The 21,961-nt window shown below is 38.7% G+C and overlaps 1 protein-coding gene across 9 annotated transcripts in view; it reads left to right on the top strand.

The window, feature by feature from the left end:
* The window catches only part of rnf180a (ring finger protein 180a), a 123,780-nt gene that overhangs the window by 14,689 nt on the left and 87,130 nt on the right, over positions 1 to 21,961 (top strand). For 3 of the 9 annotated variants that reach the window (XM_052010079.1, XM_052010081.1, XM_052010083.1), the window contains 6 exons: positions 1,358 to 1,491; positions 4,057 to 4,808; positions 8,922 to 9,046; positions 10,898 to 10,930; positions 11,258 to 11,353; positions 20,766 to 21,821. In XM_052010079.1, the coding sequence (XP_051866039.1) occupies positions 8,951 to 9,046; positions 10,898 to 10,930; positions 11,258 to 11,353; positions 20,766 to 21,821 (1,281 nt within the window). In that variant the 5' untranslated portion in view covers positions 1,358 to 1,491; positions 4,057 to 4,808; positions 8,922 to 8,950. The remainder of the gene's footprint in view (positions 1 to 1,357; positions 1,492 to 4,056; positions 4,809 to 8,921; positions 9,047 to 10,897; positions 10,931 to 11,257; positions 11,354 to 20,765; positions 21,822 to 21,961) is intronic. The other 6 variants (XM_052010082.1, XM_052010084.1, XM_052010087.1 and 3 more) reach the window with 5 other exon arrangements.

A 21,961-nucleotide genomic window follows, 5' to 3' on the forward strand; every position in this document is an offset into this window, starting at 1 on the left:
CTCCATTTACAGTTAAAGCATTTTATGCAGTGGGTAGAAATAAAAACAATGAGATGAGTGACAAAATAATCTATTTTAGTTGTGATGGTTGAAGGATAAATGTTGGCCAGGGCACAGTTATCATTTGCTCCATACATTGAGAAATGTTGAAGGATCTTTTGTGTCCACCTGAACAAGACAGTAGGATGTCATTGGAAGCAATCCTTCTGCGCATGAAAAGCCAGCCACGATTGTGTGGGTATGCAGTATGTCAGTCCAGGTTGCAAATTTTTCTAGCAATTGTTAAAAATGTATAGAACATATAATATTTAGCTGCCATCATTCCTTTGCAACATTATTTAACATTAGAAAATGTCCCATTGAATTATAGATGTTTAAATCAGGCCTTTTCTTCAGAACTTGTTGTATTTCTTATGAATCATTATTAATTGTTTTTGTATTCTTAGATGAACATGGTAGAGAAATGCAGCTGTTGTAACCATTTAGCATATTTTACAAAATGCAAAATCAGATTTTGAATTGGGCTCAGCTGCATTTCCCACTCACTACTTCTTTTCCACTAAGTTTCATAAACAGGAGTCCTCTTCTTGTCTCATATCACCAATTGTTCATAGATCATGTGTTCTCACACATTTTTATTTAAATTGGGCGAAGCAGCCTTGGAAACTTAAAATAAGAATCTGCATTAGATACTATTGGCTGCCTACTTGGTGTGGGAATGGCAGAACCATACACACTAGTTAGTTGTAGTATTCACTCTTTTCCCACCAATGAAATGTTGGATGAATGCCATCTGGCAAACATATTCATTATCCCTAATGATGAGTTTGTTATCTGAGACTTTGAAAATAAGCTGTGGATAATAAAGGGGGAAGACAACTTCTTAAATTATTTGTGTTGTAATTTTTTTATTATTATTACACATTATTGATAACTTTAAATTACTTACTTCATTTTTAATAGTTTTGAAATGTCTCTGAATACTTAAAAAAAATCCTGTAGCTTTGACAGTCGATAAAGCTGGAGGTTGGACTTTGCTAGCTGACAAAGTTTTCAGGGACTTTTTAGGGTGAAGCCTTCTTCATTGTGGCATTCAATGCCCTACCAATGCCTGGGCAGAATTCCAGGTAGCTTTTGGTTAGTAAAATTGACCCTCTGGTTCCAGATCAGGGTGCTGATTCCAGTCAGCAGGACCTGTTCAGAATGATTATGCCTAATGATGAAAAAAACAATGCTTGCTTTTATTTACATGGACATCAGGTGACACCTTCTTTCAATTGTACATGTGCAATTAAGCATAGGACTTTGCAATTTCCAATACTTTCAATAATGCCACCACCTCTTCCCCTTCCCTCAGCTACCAGCTTTTGAAGGGACTGTTCTAATACCACCAATCAGACTTCCCCTTCTCCTGATACCGTCCAATGCAATGACAGGAAAAGCAATACCTGCTCACTTCTCACCATCCAGATCCCCAAATTAAATTGCCCGGTAAACTGGTGATTTACTTTACTATTTAATTTAATTACAATTTAATTTACTATTTGATTTAATTTAGTATACTTTATTTGCTACTCATGATATTGTCTCTTCTACAATGGGGAGACCAACTGCAGATTGCTTAATTGCAAAAGATCTCTGTTCAAATCATAGCATAATCTGAAGCTACTAGTTGCCTGTCACTTTAATTCTTTGCTCTTGGAATCCTACACTGTTCCAGTGAATTTCAACATAATCTTGACAAGCAGTATTTCATCCTTTGTCTAGGCAAATTATAGGCTTCTGGACCACCAGTGAATTTATCAATTTCAGAAAGTAATTCCGCTGCTCCTAAACACACCCCTCTGCATTGATCTTTCTGGCCTTTTGGCATCCTTTCACCTTGCATCATCGTCCCATTTAAAATTTAATCTATCCTACGAACTGCTTTACACCAAACTTCACTGTTGTTCTTTTCTCCTCTTTCCACATTTTCTGTATCTCAAAGTTTGTTTTTCTCTAATCTTTCTTCCAGCTGTGATTTTAAAAAAATAATGAGAAACCTTAATTCTGTTTCTCTCTCCACAGGTCCTGCCTGACCTCCTAAGCATTCTTAATATGTTCCTTCATTCACTCTGCTGTGCATTAATGATCTGTTGCCATGATTGGTTAAGGAGATACAGTTTCTTTCTCTCTTCATACAAGACCCAAATGCTCTGCTGAAGGCATTGTGCTTTATGGTTTTTGAATCTGCAGAATAATTGGCACATAATCCCATTGATAAATTATGGTGAAATGTAATTGCATTAGACCACAATATCTGATCCATTTGTTAATAGTTTTTAGCATTTCCCCGATATGCTGTTAAAGTGTGTTCCCAGCATTAAGTGCAAAAGAAAAGCAACCTTTTTTTAACTTTCTCCGAAATCAGCAGATTTTAACCCCTAAAATCAGTATTAATTTTACAATGGATTAACAAGGCACAGAACCATTGAATGCAGCTGCTAGAATTCCTTTATTATCTGAATTTAATTTTTTTATAATTGCTAAATACAAGTTATTTACTAATCTGTCCATAATAGTCTGTGCTCTTAATATGTTATAATTCATGCTTTTATAATTGACTCCTGGGGTACTAGCAAATGATTTGTACCATTTACCCCAGCTCAGGTAAGGTTGGACATTTATGAATTGTAATGAACTGTAATGATTGATTAACAAGATTATATGATCCTTAACATTGCCTTATCAGTTAGGTTTGATTGATGTTATATATCTATTTATCTATCCAGAAACCTGGTGACCCTGCAGGCTGTTGGACATATTTCTCAGTCTGTGGTTTCAACTGTGTTTTGAATGCATTGGGCAAATGGAATAACTTGAAGAATGTGGCATGTTCCATAAAAGTAATTGTTGAAATACTCACAGACTCTTAAGAATACAATTGCCTTGTATTCATAAATGATTTAATTTATCACTCTCTGCTAAGTACATTATGGTTATTTTGTTTTTGTATAAATTTATTTCTCGCAAGCATAATGGAACAAATCCATTATTAAGGAGGTACCAGCAGAATATTTAGAATATCATAATATAATCAAGCAGTGTCAACATGATTTTACAATAGGGAAACTGTGTTTGGCAAATTAGAACATAGAACATAGAAAAACTACAGCACAATTCAGGCCCTTCAGCCCACAAAGCTGTGCTGAATTTATTAGAGTTATTAGAGGATGTAATTAACAGTGTGGATAAAGGTGAACCAGGAGACGTCGTGTATTTCATTTTCCAGGAGGTCTTCACTAAGATGCCAAATAAAAGGTTACTATGCAAGATAAGAGATTAGGGCATTGGTTATGATGTATTAGCATGGAAAGATGATTAGCCAATTAACAGAAAACAATGAGTCAGGATAAATGAATCATTTCAAGTTGGCAATATCTAGGTATTATCGGGCTACAGGGATCAGTGCTGGGGCCTCACCTACTTACAATCTATATTAATGAATTTTGATGAAGGCACCATGTGAATTGTGTTTGCTGAAATACAAAGGCAGGAATTAAATTGTGAGGAGAATGCAGAGTTTGCATGAGGATATAGATAGGTTAAGTGAGTGATCAAAAATCTGACAGCTGGAATATAATGAGGTGAAATGTGAGGACGTCAGCTTTGATGGGAAGAATAGAAGTGTCTAAGTAGAGAGAGGATACATAATGCTGTGTACAGAGAAATCTGCGTGTTCTCATATATAAAAGACAACAAGTTAGCATGCAGGTTCAAACTGGTGAGACCACACCTGGAATTCTGTGTGCAATTTCAGTCTCCCAACTTGAGGAGAAATATACTTGCATTTGAGGCAGTTGAGAGAAGATTCATTAGGTTGATTCCTGGGATAAAGGGCTTGATTTTTGAGGAAAGGTTCAGCCAATACTTATCTGAGATGTCTTGATGGGATAGATCCTGAGAGGATGTTTCCCTTTATGGGGAAATCTTTAAATAGGAGGTGTTGTTTCAGAATAAGGAAGCACCTGTTTAAATTAAATTTAAATTTAATTAAATCTTAAATTTTATTTACAGTGTGGTAACAGGCCCTTCTGGTCCAACAAGTCCACGCCGCCCATTTCAAACCCAAATTAACCTACCCATACGTCTTTGGAATGTGGGAGGAAACCAGAGCACCCGGAGGAAACCCACGCAGACACGGGAGGACGTACAAACTCCTTACAGACAGCGACGGGAATCGAACCCTGATCGCTGGCATTGTAATAGCGTCGCGCTAACCGCTATGCTACAGTGCCGCCCTAAGATGAGGGATTTTTTTTCTCTCAGAGCATTGTGAAGTGAAGGAATTCTAGAGCTTGTGGCCCAACCAGCCGTAAGCATGGCTACCGATGGGGAGGTGCCATGGGCCAGAATTGGGGAGTCTGAATTTTTCCAGGAGTTATGGGGCTGCTTCAGGGGAGGTGATACAAAAAGGAAGAAGCGAAAAAAGATGACTTTGGTGGAATTGAGCTAACACTGGATTATGAACAAATGTAGTCAGGGCAATTAGTAATGGGTTCAGTCACTGTGATATTTAGTTGAAGGGAATTTTTACTGAATGTCAGTCAAGAAGTGCCACAAATCAGAGGTAACGGAGTTGTCAGGAGGAGTGGTGGGAAGGCAGGACTGAGTGTGGTTGGAGCGGATGTGTAACCTGGCATTCTTTGGTTGATATCAACAGGAGGAAGAAGAAGGGAGCAAGGATAGACATTTGTAATGTAAAAGTAAACATGCAGGATTGAGAAGAAAAGATATTGCAGCTCATCTGGTGGTCAGGATAGAAGCAGGTCAGTGCAGTTCCATCTACAGACATTGAAATAAAGTAGTTGAGGTAAAATCAAAAATTGATTTTATTATTTTATAAATCATAGGATTTTTTAATCACTGAATGGAAGAAACAAAACATTATGCACAAACTTAGCTTTTCCAGGCCAGGGAGATTGTTCAGAAATAATTAGAACTTAGTACATTGAAGTGTGACTGAGTTTTAACAGTCAACAAGAAAATTTCAGGTGTTTTTACAGTAAGAATAGTATGTAAAGAGTTAAAATTCATACTGAATTACTGATTCTATGTAGATTCAAACTACAAAAGCTATAGCAGCACACCTTATGGAAGAGCAGAGTATCATGGAAAGCAACTTTTGGACTTCTGTTTTTATAAGTGCATGTACAGTGACCTAAAGTTACTTTCAGTTTCACAATTATGATGAAAGCTGATTATAAGTGCAACTGAAAATTTTGATCCAGTATGTTTCTGCCACCTATCACAGATCAGTGGGTAGAAATTTTTCCTTGGTCACATGGGGTGTACTTCGGATATAGTAAAATATGCAGATTCATTTCTGCTCTTGAAGTTAGTTAACACAGCCAAGTTTTAGGACAGAGTACTGTGGGCATTTAGCATGTGCAACCAAGGGTGAATTTCTGTCCTCAGGAGTTTAAATAGTGTATCCTGTATGATTTGTATATGTGAACTAGGAGTATAAGAATACATTGTTATCCCTATGAGAAGCATATCTGAACACCTTGACCTGGAAGTGTGTCTGTGCAATGCCTCAAAAGATCGCATTAACATGACATTGACATTTTACTCTGTACTGTTACTGTTTTTACCTGTACTACATCAATGCACTCTGTACTAACTCAATGTAACTTCACTGTGTAATGAATTGACCTGTACGATCGGTATGCAAGACAAGTTTATCACTGTACCTTGGTACAAGTGACAATAATATACCAATACCATTGACCAATTTTGCACATATTTTTCTTTACGCTAACAAAATTTGACTTCTGCTGCATGAAGTTAACATGTACAACAGCCAAGATTTGTTTCTAGCAAGATTTTCAACTTGCTATTCACTTGCAGAGGGAAAAAAAGCTTCTAACATGACTGAAGGCTCAGACTGAATATTAGTTAAATGGTCAGGCACATCTCTCCTGTAGTCACTGACGGGTGCTGCTCAAGACTTCGCCAAAGGTTAATTGGAGTGACTCAAACTGGGATTCTAGCCACCACACCCGCAGGTGGTTTCAGCAGGTGCCCTTAGAAAATTAAGTGATCAGAAATGCCTGAAGATATCCTGCCAGAAAAAATGAAGTTCTATATCTATCAGATAAGAAAAGACTAAAATACAGGAGAAAAATGTCTGACAAAATGTTCCAGTTTCCTCTGTCACAATTCCTCCAGACGTTGTCTTGCTGACAGAACAGAACCATCAGAGGGACCACTTCAGTGGTATACTAGTGGGAGGAGCTAGCTATGGGATTCCTCAACATTGACCCTCCTCCTGATTATCATAAACTATCCTCCCTCAGCCTTAATTCCTGTCCATGTTGAGCAACTCTTGTAAGAAGCACTGAAAGTAGCAGGAGCAGAGAGCAGAGGACTTCCCTGTCCACCATTACTAGTACCACTACTGACTGAGTTTTGAAGGACATAACTGTTAGACCAGATTTTGGCAGGAAGTGGGCAAACTAATATGAACAGATCTGACTGCTCAAAACTGGAGAGCTATGAGGTGCTGTGTGCCATTATGAGCACCAAAGTAATATGTAGCTTCAGGGCATAGCATATACCTCAGCCTACCATGACAATCAAGCCAGGTGATCAACATCAAGATAATGCTAGCTGGTGCCTAGGAATTCTATATGGAGGTTCTCTTCCAAGTCGCATATCATCATTACTTGGAAAAAAAATCACCTTTTCTGCACACACATTTGCTAGCAAACAAACATCTTGTTGAGTGGTGCTGCAATAACAACCTCACACTTAATGTCAACAAAACCAAGGAGCTTAATGGTTGACTTCAGAAAGGAGAAGTTAGGAGACCACATGCCAGTTCTCTTTGGTAGCGTAGAAGTGGAGAGAGTAAGCAGCTTCAAATTCAAATTCCTGGTCACTAACATCTTGGATACGCTATCCTGGACCCAGCACATAGATGCAATCATGAAGAAGGCGTGCCCGTGCCTCCACTTTCTTAGAAGCTTAAGGAGATTTGGCATGTCACCAAATACTCCAACAGACTTGCACTGTTGAAGGTATTCTGACTGGTTGCATCATGGCCTGGTACGGCAATTTCAACAGGAACACAAGGGGCTGCAAAGAGTACTGGATACAGTCCGGTCCATCATGGGCACAGCCCTTCCCACTGTTGACAGCATCTACAGGAGGTGCTGCCTCGAGAAGATGGCATCTATCATCAAGGATCCCATTTATCCAGGTTATGCCATCTTCTTGCTGCTACCATCAGACAGGAGGTACAGAAGCCTGAAGTCCCACACTACCAAGTTCACAAACAGCTACTTTGCTACAACACATCAAGTTCTTGAAACAACCTGCACAACCCTAACTCTGCCTCAGCAATGGGACACTACAGACTATCTCTTGCACTACCATGGACTTTTCTCTGTTTTTTTTTTTGCACTGATGTCTTGTTTTGCACAATCTTTTTTTTCTTTTCACTGGCTTGTATAATTTATATGTAATTTATGTTTTGTGTTGTTGTTTGAACCTACATGCCTGTGATGTTGCTACAAGCAAGTTTTTATTGTACTCGCCATATTTGGGCACATGACAATAAACTTGACTTGACAAACTTTGCCTGTGCTGCACTCAAAGTTAAAATCACCCTCATTCTCAGAAACCCGTTTCTGCTGAGATATACTATGTGTGACACTTTTCTTGACTTCTGTACTTCTGTACAGTGAGCAGCAAAGTTTTACTGGCAAGGTAAGTAGGGGCATTTGACCATTGCAGGGCTCCCAAAAGTGCAGGCATTCATAAAGGGCATTCATGGCTTTACAGTCATCTCCTTAGCATCATCCTGTTGTGAGCTCCCATTGCAGAAGGAGGATGCCTCCTTCACACATTGTTCTTCAGATGCCTTTGCAGGTTCCTCTGTCTCTGGGAGGTCTCTGCCAATTCTTGCTAACCCCCAAGTAGCTGAAAGAATGGAGATTGTATTGTAGTGTGACATATTAAGGGCCATTTGCCAAGATAAGAGCTGTGAAGAAAGGCATTACTAATGTGGGAAATTGGACTACTAGCACCTGCTGTTTCTGAAACAGAGCAACTTGACATGAGGGAGCCCACTAGTGCTGAGTTGGAACCGCCACTAATGAATTTTATGTTTTTTAAAGTTTTTTGAAACTGTTTCTGGGAGATTGCTAAAGCCGTTATTAACAATGGAAAAATGCTGTAGCTAAACATCTAGGTCCACATTCTTAACACAAAAATTCGTTCATAGTAAGAATAAATTCATGTATGAAAATTGCTTTTTCAATGGACAGATACATATTGGGAATAAAGTTCTGAAATTTATGATGCGATGATGCATTGGGGGGTATATTAGAGGGTTATAGTGAGGGCTGTAGGGTGCATCAGAGTGTTATATATTTCCATTTTTGTCATCAAAGTTATTTGAAGATTGATTATACTTGAGCTTATTCTTGACATTACATTAAAAAAAGGTAACATTGCTTTAAATAATGGCTTCCCCAGTGGTTTTTGACTGCAACAACATTTGATGAATAGGGAAGATTGTAGCAGAAGCAAGCCTCTTAAATGTAGCAAGTCCCAATATGCTTCATGAATGGCTAGTTTTATTGTTAATCATAAATGTTCTGCAAGATATGAATTCCAAGTTACCATAATCTGTAGTTTGCAACTATTTTGTCTTTTTAACTGTTTGTAATGGTACTGGGAACGTCTCACAAATTTCAACTACATATATTAGAAATTTTCAGGCATTCCAAATATGTGTTTTCATCATGTTCTGATTTGGTTTAACGCTGCTTAGGGCTTTTCATATTTGCAAAAAGTTCAACTTAAGCTTTGCCATTTAATTATTTTTAATGCCTGTTACTTGTAATTATTTCATGCACATTCTCTTATAGGCTTATGAGGATCCACTGAGAATTCACAAATGGAAGGTATACTACGATGCTGGAAATGTCGAAGATTTGTATTGGATGTTGGCAGTTTGTCCCTTTCACAGAGGACAGAGCCATCCAAGATACAGGTACCATTTATCTTTCATCATTTGCTCACATAGATGCTACTTTCTTAATTTTGTGGAATAAACGTGGTTCTAGAAATTCAGGTTTGGGTGTTATGTGGTTTTTTCTCTCTACCGTAGACGGCTGTGAATGCTCAGCCATTCGCTTCTTTCAAACTTGAAATCAGTAGGGTTTTGGATACTACAGGAATCAAGGCTAATGGAAAAAGAACAAGTAAATGCTGTTGAGGTGGGAAATCAGCCATGACCTTATTGAATACTGGAGCCAGCTTAAAGAGCCATATGGCCTCCTCCTGCTCCCATTTCTTATAAAGCTGTTTAGATGGAAGGATTAACAGTGGGAGAGCACTTTTGAGTTTGTTATCACAATTGAGTTAGATTTAATATAGTTATGGAAGTGGACAGTATGGGATAAGGGTAAAGGTTCTGAATTGGGGTAAGGCCAATTTAATTCCGCTAAGAACTGATCTACCAAAAGTGGACTGAAAACAAACACTTAAAGACAAATTATTCTTGAAGCAATAGGATGTATTTAAGATGACAATTCAAGGATTTTAGCTGAATCATTCCCACAGAGTAAAAGCTTGGGACTGCCAAGTCAAGAGCACCCTGGATGACAAAGTACATACAGGGTAAGATAAGATCAAAAAAAGGAAGGCATATGTCAGATGTTGAGAGCTTTATACATCAGAAAGCCTGGAAGAGTATTAAAACCATAGGAGAGAAGTTAGAAAAGCAAGAGAAAAATAAGGGAATATATTGGCAATAAATCAAAGCAAGTCCAAAGATCTTTTGTAAGTGCTTAAAAAGCAAGAGGATAACTGAGAATGAGTAGGCCTTGTTAGGGACCTAAAAGATAACCTAAAGAGATGGAGTATGTGGGCAAGCTTCTTAATGAACTTTTCTGACAGAAAAAAGGAGATGATGCCAAGGAATGTGTGTAAAATATTAGGTAGGATAAATATGATAAAAGGGGAAGTATTAAAGGGTTTACCATTTTTGAAAATGGATGTTACTTGCCCTTGATAAAATATAGCCCAGGTTGTTTAAAAGAAGCAGGGGAGGGAAGTGCAAGACTCTGACTACAACTTTTCAGACCTGGTATCATGCTGGAGAATGATATTGTTGTACCGTTGTTCAAAATGGGAGGAAGGGATAAACGAAGTAATTATAGTTGGGCAGGAAAGTGGCAAATGGAATTTAATCCATAAGTGCATTTGGCAAGGTGCAACAAAACAATTGGATATCCATAAGTGGCAGGAAACTGAGTGGTGCAGAGGGAAAGAGGATCCTTGGAGAGTGTGTACATATGTCCTTAAAGATAGGAGGACACATCCATTAGTTGGTTGAAAAAGCATATGGAATGCTTTTATTATTAAGATTTAAGATGAGGTTGCTGGGCTGGATAATTGTAACTAACTAAGGGGATACCTAATTGAGATATATAAAAATAATGAGGGGCCTGGATAGACTAAATAGTATTTCCCTTTACAGAGGGGTTAAAAAAAAAGAGGGTATAGAGTTAAAATAATTAGTAGCGGGACTAGAGATCAACTGAGGGGGAGTAAAAGAAACCAAGAGAGCTCTGGAACCGCTGTCTGAAAAACTGGTAGAAAAAAGGTCCTCATCACATTTAAATAGTACTAGGATGTGTAGATGAAGATCCATGACCTCCAGGTCAATGAACCAAGTGCTTGGATGTGGATTTGGCTGGAGAGCTGTTTTACAACAGACATGGATATGATGGGCTGAGTAGCAGCCTCCCATGTTGTGAAGTTTCTAAGATTCTATGGTTACTTTGTTACTCGTCTTGCTGAGCTCCTGGAGTATCTGATTCTCCTCTCCTGCTTACAGAAGTGCCAGAACTGCTGTCCATTTCCACAGCAGGTGAGCACTTCCTAATTTCATTTCATTTCTTTCCTTGCCTCCCTCACCCCATTCACCATGTAGGAACTTCCCTCTCTTTCTCTTCAGGTTGTCTCTTTTCACTTCTATGGGTTTGCAGCTGCCACTTTAGTTTTCAAAACCATAGATGGAGAGGTTAGGAGAGAAAATATTATCGGTTCCAATCCTAATTATACGACATACATGACAGACAGAATATTTCATAGATTTTTCTAACTGCTATTTGGTATACATTTTGTCCCCTTCTTTATTGTGAAGTGGCTTGAATGGGCTTTATTATTTTATGTATCTAATTGTTATTTATTTTAGGATTCTGCTGAGGAACCAGCTGGGCAAATCAACTGTACAGTTTGGCATGTGAAGTTAGAGGCTGTCCCAGAGTGGATAAGAAAAGAAATAGAAAAGGTAAATAATTCTGAAATAAAAACGGAGAGTGCTGGAAACATGTAGCAGAACACTCACCTTTGGGAGAAGTGGTTACTTTTTATTGTTGGAACAATCATCAGGTTTATAGTTTTTTTAAAGCATTTATTGAGTTAAATATAGCAATTCAAGTTCAGTGCCACTTTTATGAGAATGAAGAAACAAGAAATTGAATACAGCAAGTAACATTTCTGAATTTTCTAGTCAATTTTATTTACTGCTCTGTTGTAAAGTGGAAGATATATATTTTTCTACAGTATTGGTCCTTAAGCAATGGTATATATTGCTATATTTGGGTTGTATTACACTTTCAACCACAATAATACACAAACTGTGAATTAATTTTTTAGAATGCTTTTCAGCTTTAAATTAGAATAAGTCAAATTTACCAGAATCAGATTTGATTTAGCAAAAGTGGATTGAAAACAGCTACTTGAAAGTAAGAGGCATTTATGTCTTGTAAGAGGATTCAGTCAAATATGTCCTCAAGAAAAGGGAATCCCAAATTTAGACCCCATGTATGTTGAGGAACATACAAGGTTAGGTTAAGGCAAAAAACAGAGGATAATGAACAATACAAAGAGTTCAACACTGTGGAAAACATGGAGTATTGAAAATGCTGAGGAGAAATTAAAAAGGGAAATAGGAAGGCAAAGCGATTGTATTAAGAAATATTCACAGGTTTTAAAAGAAAGTTCACAAAAGAAGTAGGTTCTATTGGAGATCAAAATAGGAGACAGTGTGTGGCTCCAGAAGAGATGTATTTTTAAAAAAAATAAATGCTTTGCATCTGTCTTCAAAAAAAGAAAGATGATGATGACATTCATTTTAATGAGAAAGAAAGTAAAATGACATTCATTTTAAAGTAAAATATTTTAAGTAATAAACATATGGAATGATGACTTATTAAGGGATCCAGCATTATCCAACATTTTTAAGAGTGGATAAATTGCCGGGCCAGGATATACCATATTTCAAGCTCTTAGAAGAAGTGGAAAAATTTGGGGAGACTATGTGTAGGCTTTTCCAATCCTCTTTGACTACAGGCTTGGTGCTCAAGGCCTAAAAGAATATTGTTTAAAAAGGGAGAAGGTGATGAGACTTGTTTCACTTGGCAGTGAAGTCAATAGAACAGTACAGCACAGAACAGGCTCTTTGGCCCACTAGAGAACATTAATTTGTTAACTAGTAGAAAGGTTGGAGGGGATGAGGAATTTTTCCTTCAACCAAAGAGCAGTGAAAGTCTGGCTTCAGACTGAGAGGTGGGATGTGAGACCAGAAAGCAATCCAACTATACTACTAAAGACTTGTACTTCAAAACTAGCTGTGCTTCTAGCCATACTTTTCTAATACAGTAATGTCTACCTGACAACATGGAAAATTGCCAAGCTACTTCTAAGCCACAAAAATAGGGCAAACCCAGTGCAACTAATTACCAACCATTAGTCTATTCTTAATCATCAACAAAGTGATGATAGGTGCTGTTGACAGTGCTATCTGCTGACACTTGCTTGTTAATAACTTGTTCACCAATACTCAATACAAGTTTGCCCAGGATCATTCAGTAACTAACCTTGTTGCAGCTTTAGTCCAAACGTGCTAACGTGATGAATTTCAGAGGTGAGGTGAGAATGGCTGTCCATGACATCAAGGTAATGTTTGACAAAGTGTGGCATCACGGCATCCTGGTAAAATTGAAATCAATGGGCATCAAGGAGAAAAAATCCCAGACCAAAAACAAATTACTGCAAATATTGTAAATTTGAAATAAAAACAACAAATGCTGGAATAGGAGGTCAAGCAGCCTCTGTGGAATGAGAAACAGAGATACCCATTCAGGTTGATGAGTTCTGATGAAAGGTCATCAACCTGAGAAGTTAATTTTGTTTCTCTCTCCAAAGAGAACTCTCTGATCATATCTCACAATGGAAGATGTTTCCATTTGTTGGAGATCAATCATCAAGCCCCAGGACATCTTTTCAGGGGTTCCTTGGGGAAGTCTCCTATATCCAACATATTCAGGTGCTTCAACAGTGACTGTCCATTAAAAGGTTAGAAGTGGTCTGTCCACTGATGATTGGACATTGTTCAGTTCCATTCACAATTCCTCAAAAATCAAGCTATCTCTACTTTTGTGCAGCAAGATCTAGATGACATTCAGTTATGAGGTGATAGGTGGCAAGCAACATAAATGCCAACAAGTGCCAGGCAATGACCATCTTCAATAGAGAGAGCCTGACCATCTACCCATGACATTCATTGGCGTTACCATCCCTGAGACCCTTTGACCAGAAAATCAGCCAATAATGCTGCTCACCAGAAGCACTGCAAAAGTTGACTCAACACCACCTCCTTGAGAGCAGTTAGGGATGAGCAATAAATGCTGCCTTTGCTAATGATACCCAAATCGTGGAAAATGAATTAAAAAAACCTGAATAGTTTGATTTTTTTTTGCCAGCCAACCACAACAGGCATAAGTGCTGTAAATGTTCATGATTCTAAAACACCTGAAGTTGTCCTGTAGTTGCAGCAGGCCAAACAGGGAGTAATTGTTCACTTCAGGAGGTGCTCTCGCCTTGTTTAAGAACACCTAGACTATTACATAAAATAATCAAGGGAAACTTGGCTGTGTGGATTCGGAATTGCCTTGCCCATAGAAGGCAGGAGGTGGTTGTGGATAGATCGTATTCTGCCTGCAGGTCAGTGACTAGTGGTGTTCCGCAGGGAACTGTTCTGGGACCCCTGCTCTTTGTGATTTTTATAAATAACTTGGATGAGAAAGTGGATGGGTGAGTTATTAAGTTTGCAGATGACCCAAAGGTTGGTGGTGTTGTGGATAGTGTAGGAGGTTGTCGAGGGTTACAACAGGACATTAATAGGATGCAGAACTGGGCTGAGAAGTGGCAGATGGAGTTCAACCCAGAAAAGTGTGAAGTGATACACTTTGGAAGGTCAAATTTAAGAATACAGGGTTAATGGCAGGATTCTTAGCAGTGTGAAGGAACAGAGGGATCTTGGGGTCCAAGTCCATAGATCCCTCAAAGTTGCTGCGCAAGTTGGTAGGGTTGATAAGAAGGCGTATGGCATAATGGCCTTCATTAGTCGGGGTATTGAGTTCAAGAGCCGCAAGGTAATGTTGCAGCTCTATAAAACTCTGGTTAGACCACACATAGAATATTGTGTTCAGTTCTGATCACCTCACTATAGGAAGGATGTAGAAGCTTTAGAAAGGGTGCAGAGGAGATTTACCAGGATGCTACCTGGATTGGAGAGCATGTCTTATGAGGATAGGTTGAGCGAGCTAGGGCTTTTCCCTTTGGAGTGAAGGAGGATGAGAGGTGATCTGATAAAGGTGTTCAAGATGATAAGAGGCATAGATCGACTGGACAGCCAAAGGCTTTTTCCTAGGGCGGAAATGGCTAACGCGAGGGGGCGTCATTTTAAGGTGATTGGAGGAAAGTACGGGGGGGGGGGATATCAGAGGTAAGTTTTTTACAGAGTGGTGGGTATGTGAACGCACTGCCAGGGGTGCTGGTAGAGGCAGATACATTCGGGACATTTAAGATACTCCTGGTAGCCACATGGATGATAGAAAAATGGAGGGGTATGTGGGAGGGAATGGTTAGATTGATCTCAGAGTAGGCAAAAAGGTCGGCACAAGATTGTGGGCCAAAGGGCCTGTACTGTTCTGAAATGTTCTATGTTCTTGAAAGACAAATTTAAATGCTGTTGTCTTAATGCAAGAAATTGAAGTTCTATGTTCAGAATCCTTACTATTATTGCAAGAACCATCCACACAAGAAATGTGAAGACTGCCTGAGACTTCATGTTGCAGTTGAGCTCCGTTATGTATCTTTTTCTAAATCTTTAATAGTGGTCTCACATTTTCTTCTGCAGCTAAAATCCTTCTTCAATGACCCTCACTTAACTTTCCAGAAAACAGATCTCAGACTTAATGTTTTGCTTATGTGTATTGAAGAAGTAAATCCATAGAGTTAAACAGCACAGAAACGGGCCCTTTAGTCCACCAAGTCCAACTATCAAGCACCTATTTACATTAATCCTACACTAATCCCATTTTATTCCCCTCAACGCTGCCCAGATGTTACCACTCACCTACACACTAGGGACAATTTACAGTCGCCAATTAGCCTACCAACCCATATGTGTTTTGGAGGTGGGAGGAAATTGGAACACAAGCAGAATGTGTGCACTCTATAAAGCATCAGGGGATCAGGATTGAACCTGGGTTACCGGAGCAGGTCTACTGGCTGTGCTACTGTGCCATCACCACAACAAGATGAAAACCAGAAAACTTTTCAAACTAAAGTACACCAACGGATGGAACTTAGAAGCATTAAAAGTTAAATACCATAAGTACAGCTTTGCTTATGTTTACAACCACGGAGCTTTATGCTGGATTGATTATTGCAATTTGGTGGTATAAATAAGGCTCTGCTACTGAGAACTGATAAGGCAACTACAAAGTGATATTGGTTCCTACAATACAATGACATCCATGGTATGTTGCTTTGATGAGAGAAATTTGCTATAATGGAGAAGAATTTCTTGTTATAATGCTAAATAATGCTTCATACTCATATGATAACTAAATCGCCACTGAGTGCTTTCAGGTTAGAATATCCCCTCTTTCTATCCAAAAAGAACATTGTGATTGTTTTGCTTTGGAGCTGGAAAGGAAACAAAGAAAACAGAGAAATGTTTACTCAATCAATCAGCATTAAAGGAATGACGTATGAAATCCTAGTGGTTCATGGTACTGGACTTGCAATTTTAAGGTTACAATTCATATTTTGCCATGTTAATTTATGAAACTAAATTCAGTGGTTCAGTCACATACTGTAGACTGTCAGTTCCTTAGAGCCTAAATTACCACACCACTTTTCAGGGGTATCATCAGTGGAGTTGGCCCACCGTGTATCATTGCTGTAGCACAGCATATGGGGCTGGAATAAAAGATCTCCTTACTTGTTTCCCAATATCAACACTTTGAGGCACACCATTGGAAAGGAGAGTAGTGAGGATCTTCCCCACTAGCAGGGAAAAGGTATTTGGACAGTGTTTTAAACTTAGTTTTCAGCACTTAATTAGCATACAGTAAATAAGCAGAGCAGTAGATGAAATCTTGTCTGCATAATGCTGTTTAAATATCTAAATTTAAAAAATAATTTGCAATGTTTAGCAATGAAAATGGACCAGAAAAAGACATTAATGTATCAGCAGGATACCACTAAAGTGATTAAATTGCATATTTTAATTTAAGTAGTAAGTACTAATTTTGCTATTCTTAGATTTGTCTTTCTTTGTTGTGTTTATTTTAATAACTAGAGGACTCCTAGCCTGTACTTCAGTTGTAACTTTTAACAGTATAGGTTCTTTCATTAACTTTTCACTGAGTACTGGTTTCTGCAGCAGTTGATAATTATTTTTCTTAACTACCAAACTTTTGCTGTGTTATTGTTCAGGACATCACTTATATAAGAGTTTGAACATACCAGTTGTATTCTTCTGTGATTGAAAAGGTTTCAGTATCTTTAGCCACAGATTAGGATTTTACTTCACCATAAATTTATTAACAATTAAAAAAATCATTTGATCGTCCTTTTTTTTATTGTCATGATATGCTAAATGACAGTCTTTTGTTTTTGATTGAGATTTGCTCTCTATTTAAATTCATTACCGAGAAGATAGTCACCTGACCTTATTTAGTGCCAGCCCCATGCAAACCAGTTAAGATTCTGCTGTTGCTAATTACAGATACCCTTGTTTGATTTGTTCTTTCTTGAATGTAGCATCTTAGTCTACCAGCACATTAGTGAATTAGCATTTTAGAATCCTATCTTGACAGTGTAATCATAAAGATAATTACGTGAAATGTGTAAACTCTGTCCTGTGCTATGCTATGGCAAAGTGGGCCATGTACACTGAATTTTTTTTAAAATTATCAATGATTTACCAATCCTTTCTGATACTGGAACTACCTTTTGGGAAAGAGTCCAGTGAAAAGGGTTGCCTACTTTTTTTGTGGAATGAGGCAACAATTTTTTCCCTTAATATTAAACATTCTATGACATTGAATGGAGGAAGGTGAACTGTAGCATGTTTGTGACAGGAAAGGATTAGTTTGGATTGAACCTCAATTTGCCAAGTTTACTTGAACTCCTGCCAAACATTGCATAGCTAATTTGGGACTCTGCCCTAAGACCAACATTGAATTGCTCAGTGTGATTATGAAAGCAGATGCCAGCTCCATTCTGGCCCGTGAAAAGCCCACAAACCCACCGCACTATACCAACTAAAAGAGAAAGCTCATGAATTGTAGAGGGATTAATCAAGTTCAGTGAGGTGCCCCTACCACCATCCCATCCCCAAACTCTGGGACACTTCAAAGGAAATGATGTAAAGAACATATTATATTCTTGTAAGGAATTACAAAGTCAAGGCACTCACTATCTTCTCCCAAACACAATTTAAATTTCCATTTCCCTCCCTCCAACGTGGTAGGTTATCAGTTCTCCTTTCACTGCCAGACCACACATGAATGATCGCAGCCTAGAGGGCTAATCAAAGCAGCTGATTAATTGTTTTCCAGCTTGTGCTACTGAGATGAGGCAGGCAGATGATTGGAAACTGCTAAGCACCATGTTAGAGGAAGATGGTTCAATAATTCTCATCTCTCTCTTACCAGACTCATGTACCTTATCAACCAAGTCTTGTGGCTCATGTAAACTTCTGAAGTAAAAAAAACTGTTTCTGAGGCTCTTCTTTGAACTTGGTCTTCCTTAAGTGATCCTCACTCTCTGGTATTGAACTACCTTTTCCTGGATCAGAGGCCTCCACCTTCCAGGTGCAATTCCTGACAGGAGTTTGCACTGCTTAAGTATAATCACCTGTATTGGGATCACTGTGGGTTTAGCACAAAAATCTTCCCTTGATACTCATCTGATGAAAAAAATACAGTTCAAACTGTTTTATTATAAAAACATTAGAAGTAGAACCAGAATGGATCAAGAGGCTTCTTGAACATATTCCATTAAATATGATGATGACCAATCTTCAACCATATTTCTTGAATGAGGATGTGGAAGGGTGGGTTAGTAAGTTTGCTGATGATACAAAGGTTGGTGGTGCTGTGGATAGTGTAGAAGGTTGCTGTAGATTACAACAGGATATTGATAGATTGCAGAGCTGGGCTGAGAAGTGGCAGGTAGAGTTCAACCCGGATAAGTGTGAAGTGATACACTTCGGGAGATCAAATTCGAAGGCAGCATACAAGGTTAATGGCAGGACTCTTAGCAGTGTGGAGGAACAGAGGGAACTTGGGGTCCACGTCCATAGATCCCTCAAGGTTGCCACACAGGTCAATAGGGTTGTTAAGAAGGCGTATGGAGTGTTGGCCTTGCATACAAGGTTAATGGCAGGACTCTTAGCAGTGTGGAGGAACAGAGGGAACTTGGGGTCCACGTCCATAGATCCCTCAAGGTTGCCACACAGGTCAATAAGGTTGTTAAGAAGGCGTATGGAGTGTTGGCCTTCATTAGTCGGGGTATTGAGTTCAAGAGCTGCGAGGTGATGTTGCAGCTCTATAGAACTCTGGTCAGACCACACTTGGAGTATTGTGTTCAGTTCTGGTCGCCTCATTATAGAAAGGATGTGGAAGCTTTAGAGAGGGTGCTGAGGAGATTTACCAGGATGTTGCCTGGATTGGAGAGCATGTCTTATGAGGATAGGTTGAGTGAGCTAGGGATTTTCTCTTTGGAGAGAAGGCGGATGAGAAGTGACTTGATAGAGGTGTACAAGATGATAAGAGGCATAGATCGAGCGGACAGTCAGAGACTTTTTCCCAGGGCGACAATGGCTAACACGAGAGGACATAATTTTAAGGTGATTGGAGGAAGGTATAAGGGGGATGTCAGGAATAAGTTTTTTCCACAGAGAGTAGTGGGTGTGTGGAACGCACTGCCGGCAGAGGTTGTGGGGGCAGATACATTAGGGACATTTAAGAGACTCTTAGATAGACACATGAATGATAGAAAAATAGGGGGCTATGTGGGAGGTAAGGGTTAGATAGATCTTAGAGCAGTATAAAATGTCGGCACAACATTGTGGGCCGAAGGGCCTGTACTGTGCTGTAGTGTTCTATGTTCTATGTTCTTCCCCTGATCCCCGTGACTGAGATTAAGCCTTGATTCAAAAAGTCTATCAATCTCAGCCTTGACAACTTGGGGACGGAAATTTTCAAAGAGTCACAAATCTTTGAGTGAGGAAATTGCTCCTCATCTTAGTATTGAATGGCTGAGACTAAGCCTTCTGGTTGTATTGTCTTCATGAATCTTTTACACATTGAGAAATGCTGATTATGCTCATGGTACATGATGTAACTGGAAGTAGATTTTCCTCTGTTTTTGTATTCATTCTCCTTCTGTGGCTCAGTGCCAATATCTTTTTAATAACAATTGACTGAATTTGCTTTTGTAATCAAAATATAATCATTGTAGATTTTTGAAGTTTTTTGCATCATCCATAACAACAACTTGTACCCACTGTTCATTAAACGGTGTTACTATTCATCACTTCCAGAGGATTATTCACTCCATAAATTGTCTTGCCTGGGCAAATCTTTATTAAACCTGCAATGTGCATTTTAGGAAAACAAAGCTGTACAGCAAAATCACTATTTAGGTTGGAGCAGGATCCAATTTAGAATACTTCAAAATAAGCTATGTGGCAAATCTACACCCACTACGATCAAAATATAATTGGTGCCATTTTTAAACAAATAAGGACTTTTTTCCAGTCATGAAATGAATGGAACATAAATTGTTTGCTTTGACTAATTAACAATAATTTTCAAAGTGTTCAACATTTTTTTCTGCTGTATTCTGAAATAGCGATGGAGCATCTATTCAGCATTTTAATTAGTAAGTATTTTGAGCTGGAAAACAAATTAGTTTTTAGTACTTGTAGGTTGTGGTTTTGAGATCTTTTTGATAGTTCAACCATACTTTTATTAGTAGCATGCATATGCATATTGGTCTGTGTTCATGAAGCCACTTATATTCTTAGCTGTTAAAGGCTCTATTGTATGTTATACTTTTTACATTTGGCATGAAATAGTGTGGAATTTTCAGGCACAACTGAATAATATGTATTTTCTAAAGTCTGCTATTCTGATGCACTGGAAACCCACACAATCTGCCAGATCAGGTGCCTCGGCATGCAGTTGTGTGGGCTTTTCTGTGCAGTACTAGATTCCACATGACACACAGAAAATAAAAGCTGACCTTATGGGTTGTATGAAATAGTTGATGTGGTCACTTTCCCACTTTTTTTTATTACAATGACCAGATTGTTGTTTATTTCTTTTCCATAGTCATGGTGGACAATTGGGAAGCTGAACTGCCAGCACTGTGGGGCCCGTCTAGGGGATTTTAATTTTGTTTGCCCTGCCAAATGCCCTTGTGGGCAGACAGTGACTGTGCATATCTGCAAGAGTCGGACTGACTATGAGCCGCCACATTTAATCAGAATCAGTGAGTCTGCAGAGGTGAAATCCTTGCGGAAACTACAATATATGCACATGGTAGAAACTGTAAAGAAGATGGAGCATGGGATAGAAAACAGCTTGTTCTGCTACAGGCATAAAGAATTTTTACACCATTCGAAAAAGATGGATCGTGAACGAATGACTGATGCACTTTGCCTGGAGGCAAGATCACACAGCAGAGGAATTGTAGAAGTTGACAGCAATGAATTTAACTTCAAAGCAGCTTATCCACAGCCATGCTCTTCTGCTTCACAGCCAGTGAGAGCCAGATGTGCAGTGAAAGGTTTTCATAAAAAGTCTTTCAGTCTGGATTTTAACAGCACAAGCTCAAAGGATGCATCTGTTAGTTTTTCTACTATTCATGGATTGTGTCCACGATCTTCTTCTTGTGGACTTATAATGAATCACATAGATGAGGCTTCTGGTCCAATACAGCAGATTCCACTAGCAGAAGATACTAATCTGCAACTACCTGCAAGGGAAGAATTAAATGGATCTCTCTTTCATAATCAGTGCATTAAAGAGTCTGATTTTGCGTTGAGCCCTCAATCGTACCATAATCATCCAGTTGAAGAAGAACGCATCGAACCTGGTCCATCTGTGCCAAGACACTGTAGGAGCAAAGCTGCTCATGTTTCCCCCATTGTTAGAGGTTGGTCCCCTGACTCAAGTACTGAAACAAGTGATGCAGAAGAGTGGGAGGAAGGACATGAAGCAGGTACAAGCAATCCTCGTGATGATTCTGCACCATGCATTCCCTTATTGTCCACTGTAGGTGATAGACCCTTGAGTAAAAGACAGAGAAATAAACTTAAGAGTTTGAAGAGGAAACAACGAAAATGGCAGCGATGGCATCAGTGCAAACTGAAGGAACAAAAACAGGTCAGTGCTTGAAAGCCTGAGCTATCCTACATTCAGTAATGTTAATATCATAATGTCAGGCTGAAAATTAGGAACTACTAATAATTACTAAGTTTAAAAAAAAGAATACCAGTTACAGCATAATCCGCATTTAAATTAGA

Source organism: Pristis pectinata, chromosome 2, assembly GCF_009764475.1.
Source record: "Pristis pectinata isolate sPriPec2 chromosome 2, sPriPec2.1.pri, whole genome shotgun sequence".
NCBI classification, from domain to species: Eukaryota; Metazoa; Chordata; class Chondrichthyes; order Rhinopristiformes; family Pristidae; genus Pristis; species Pristis pectinata.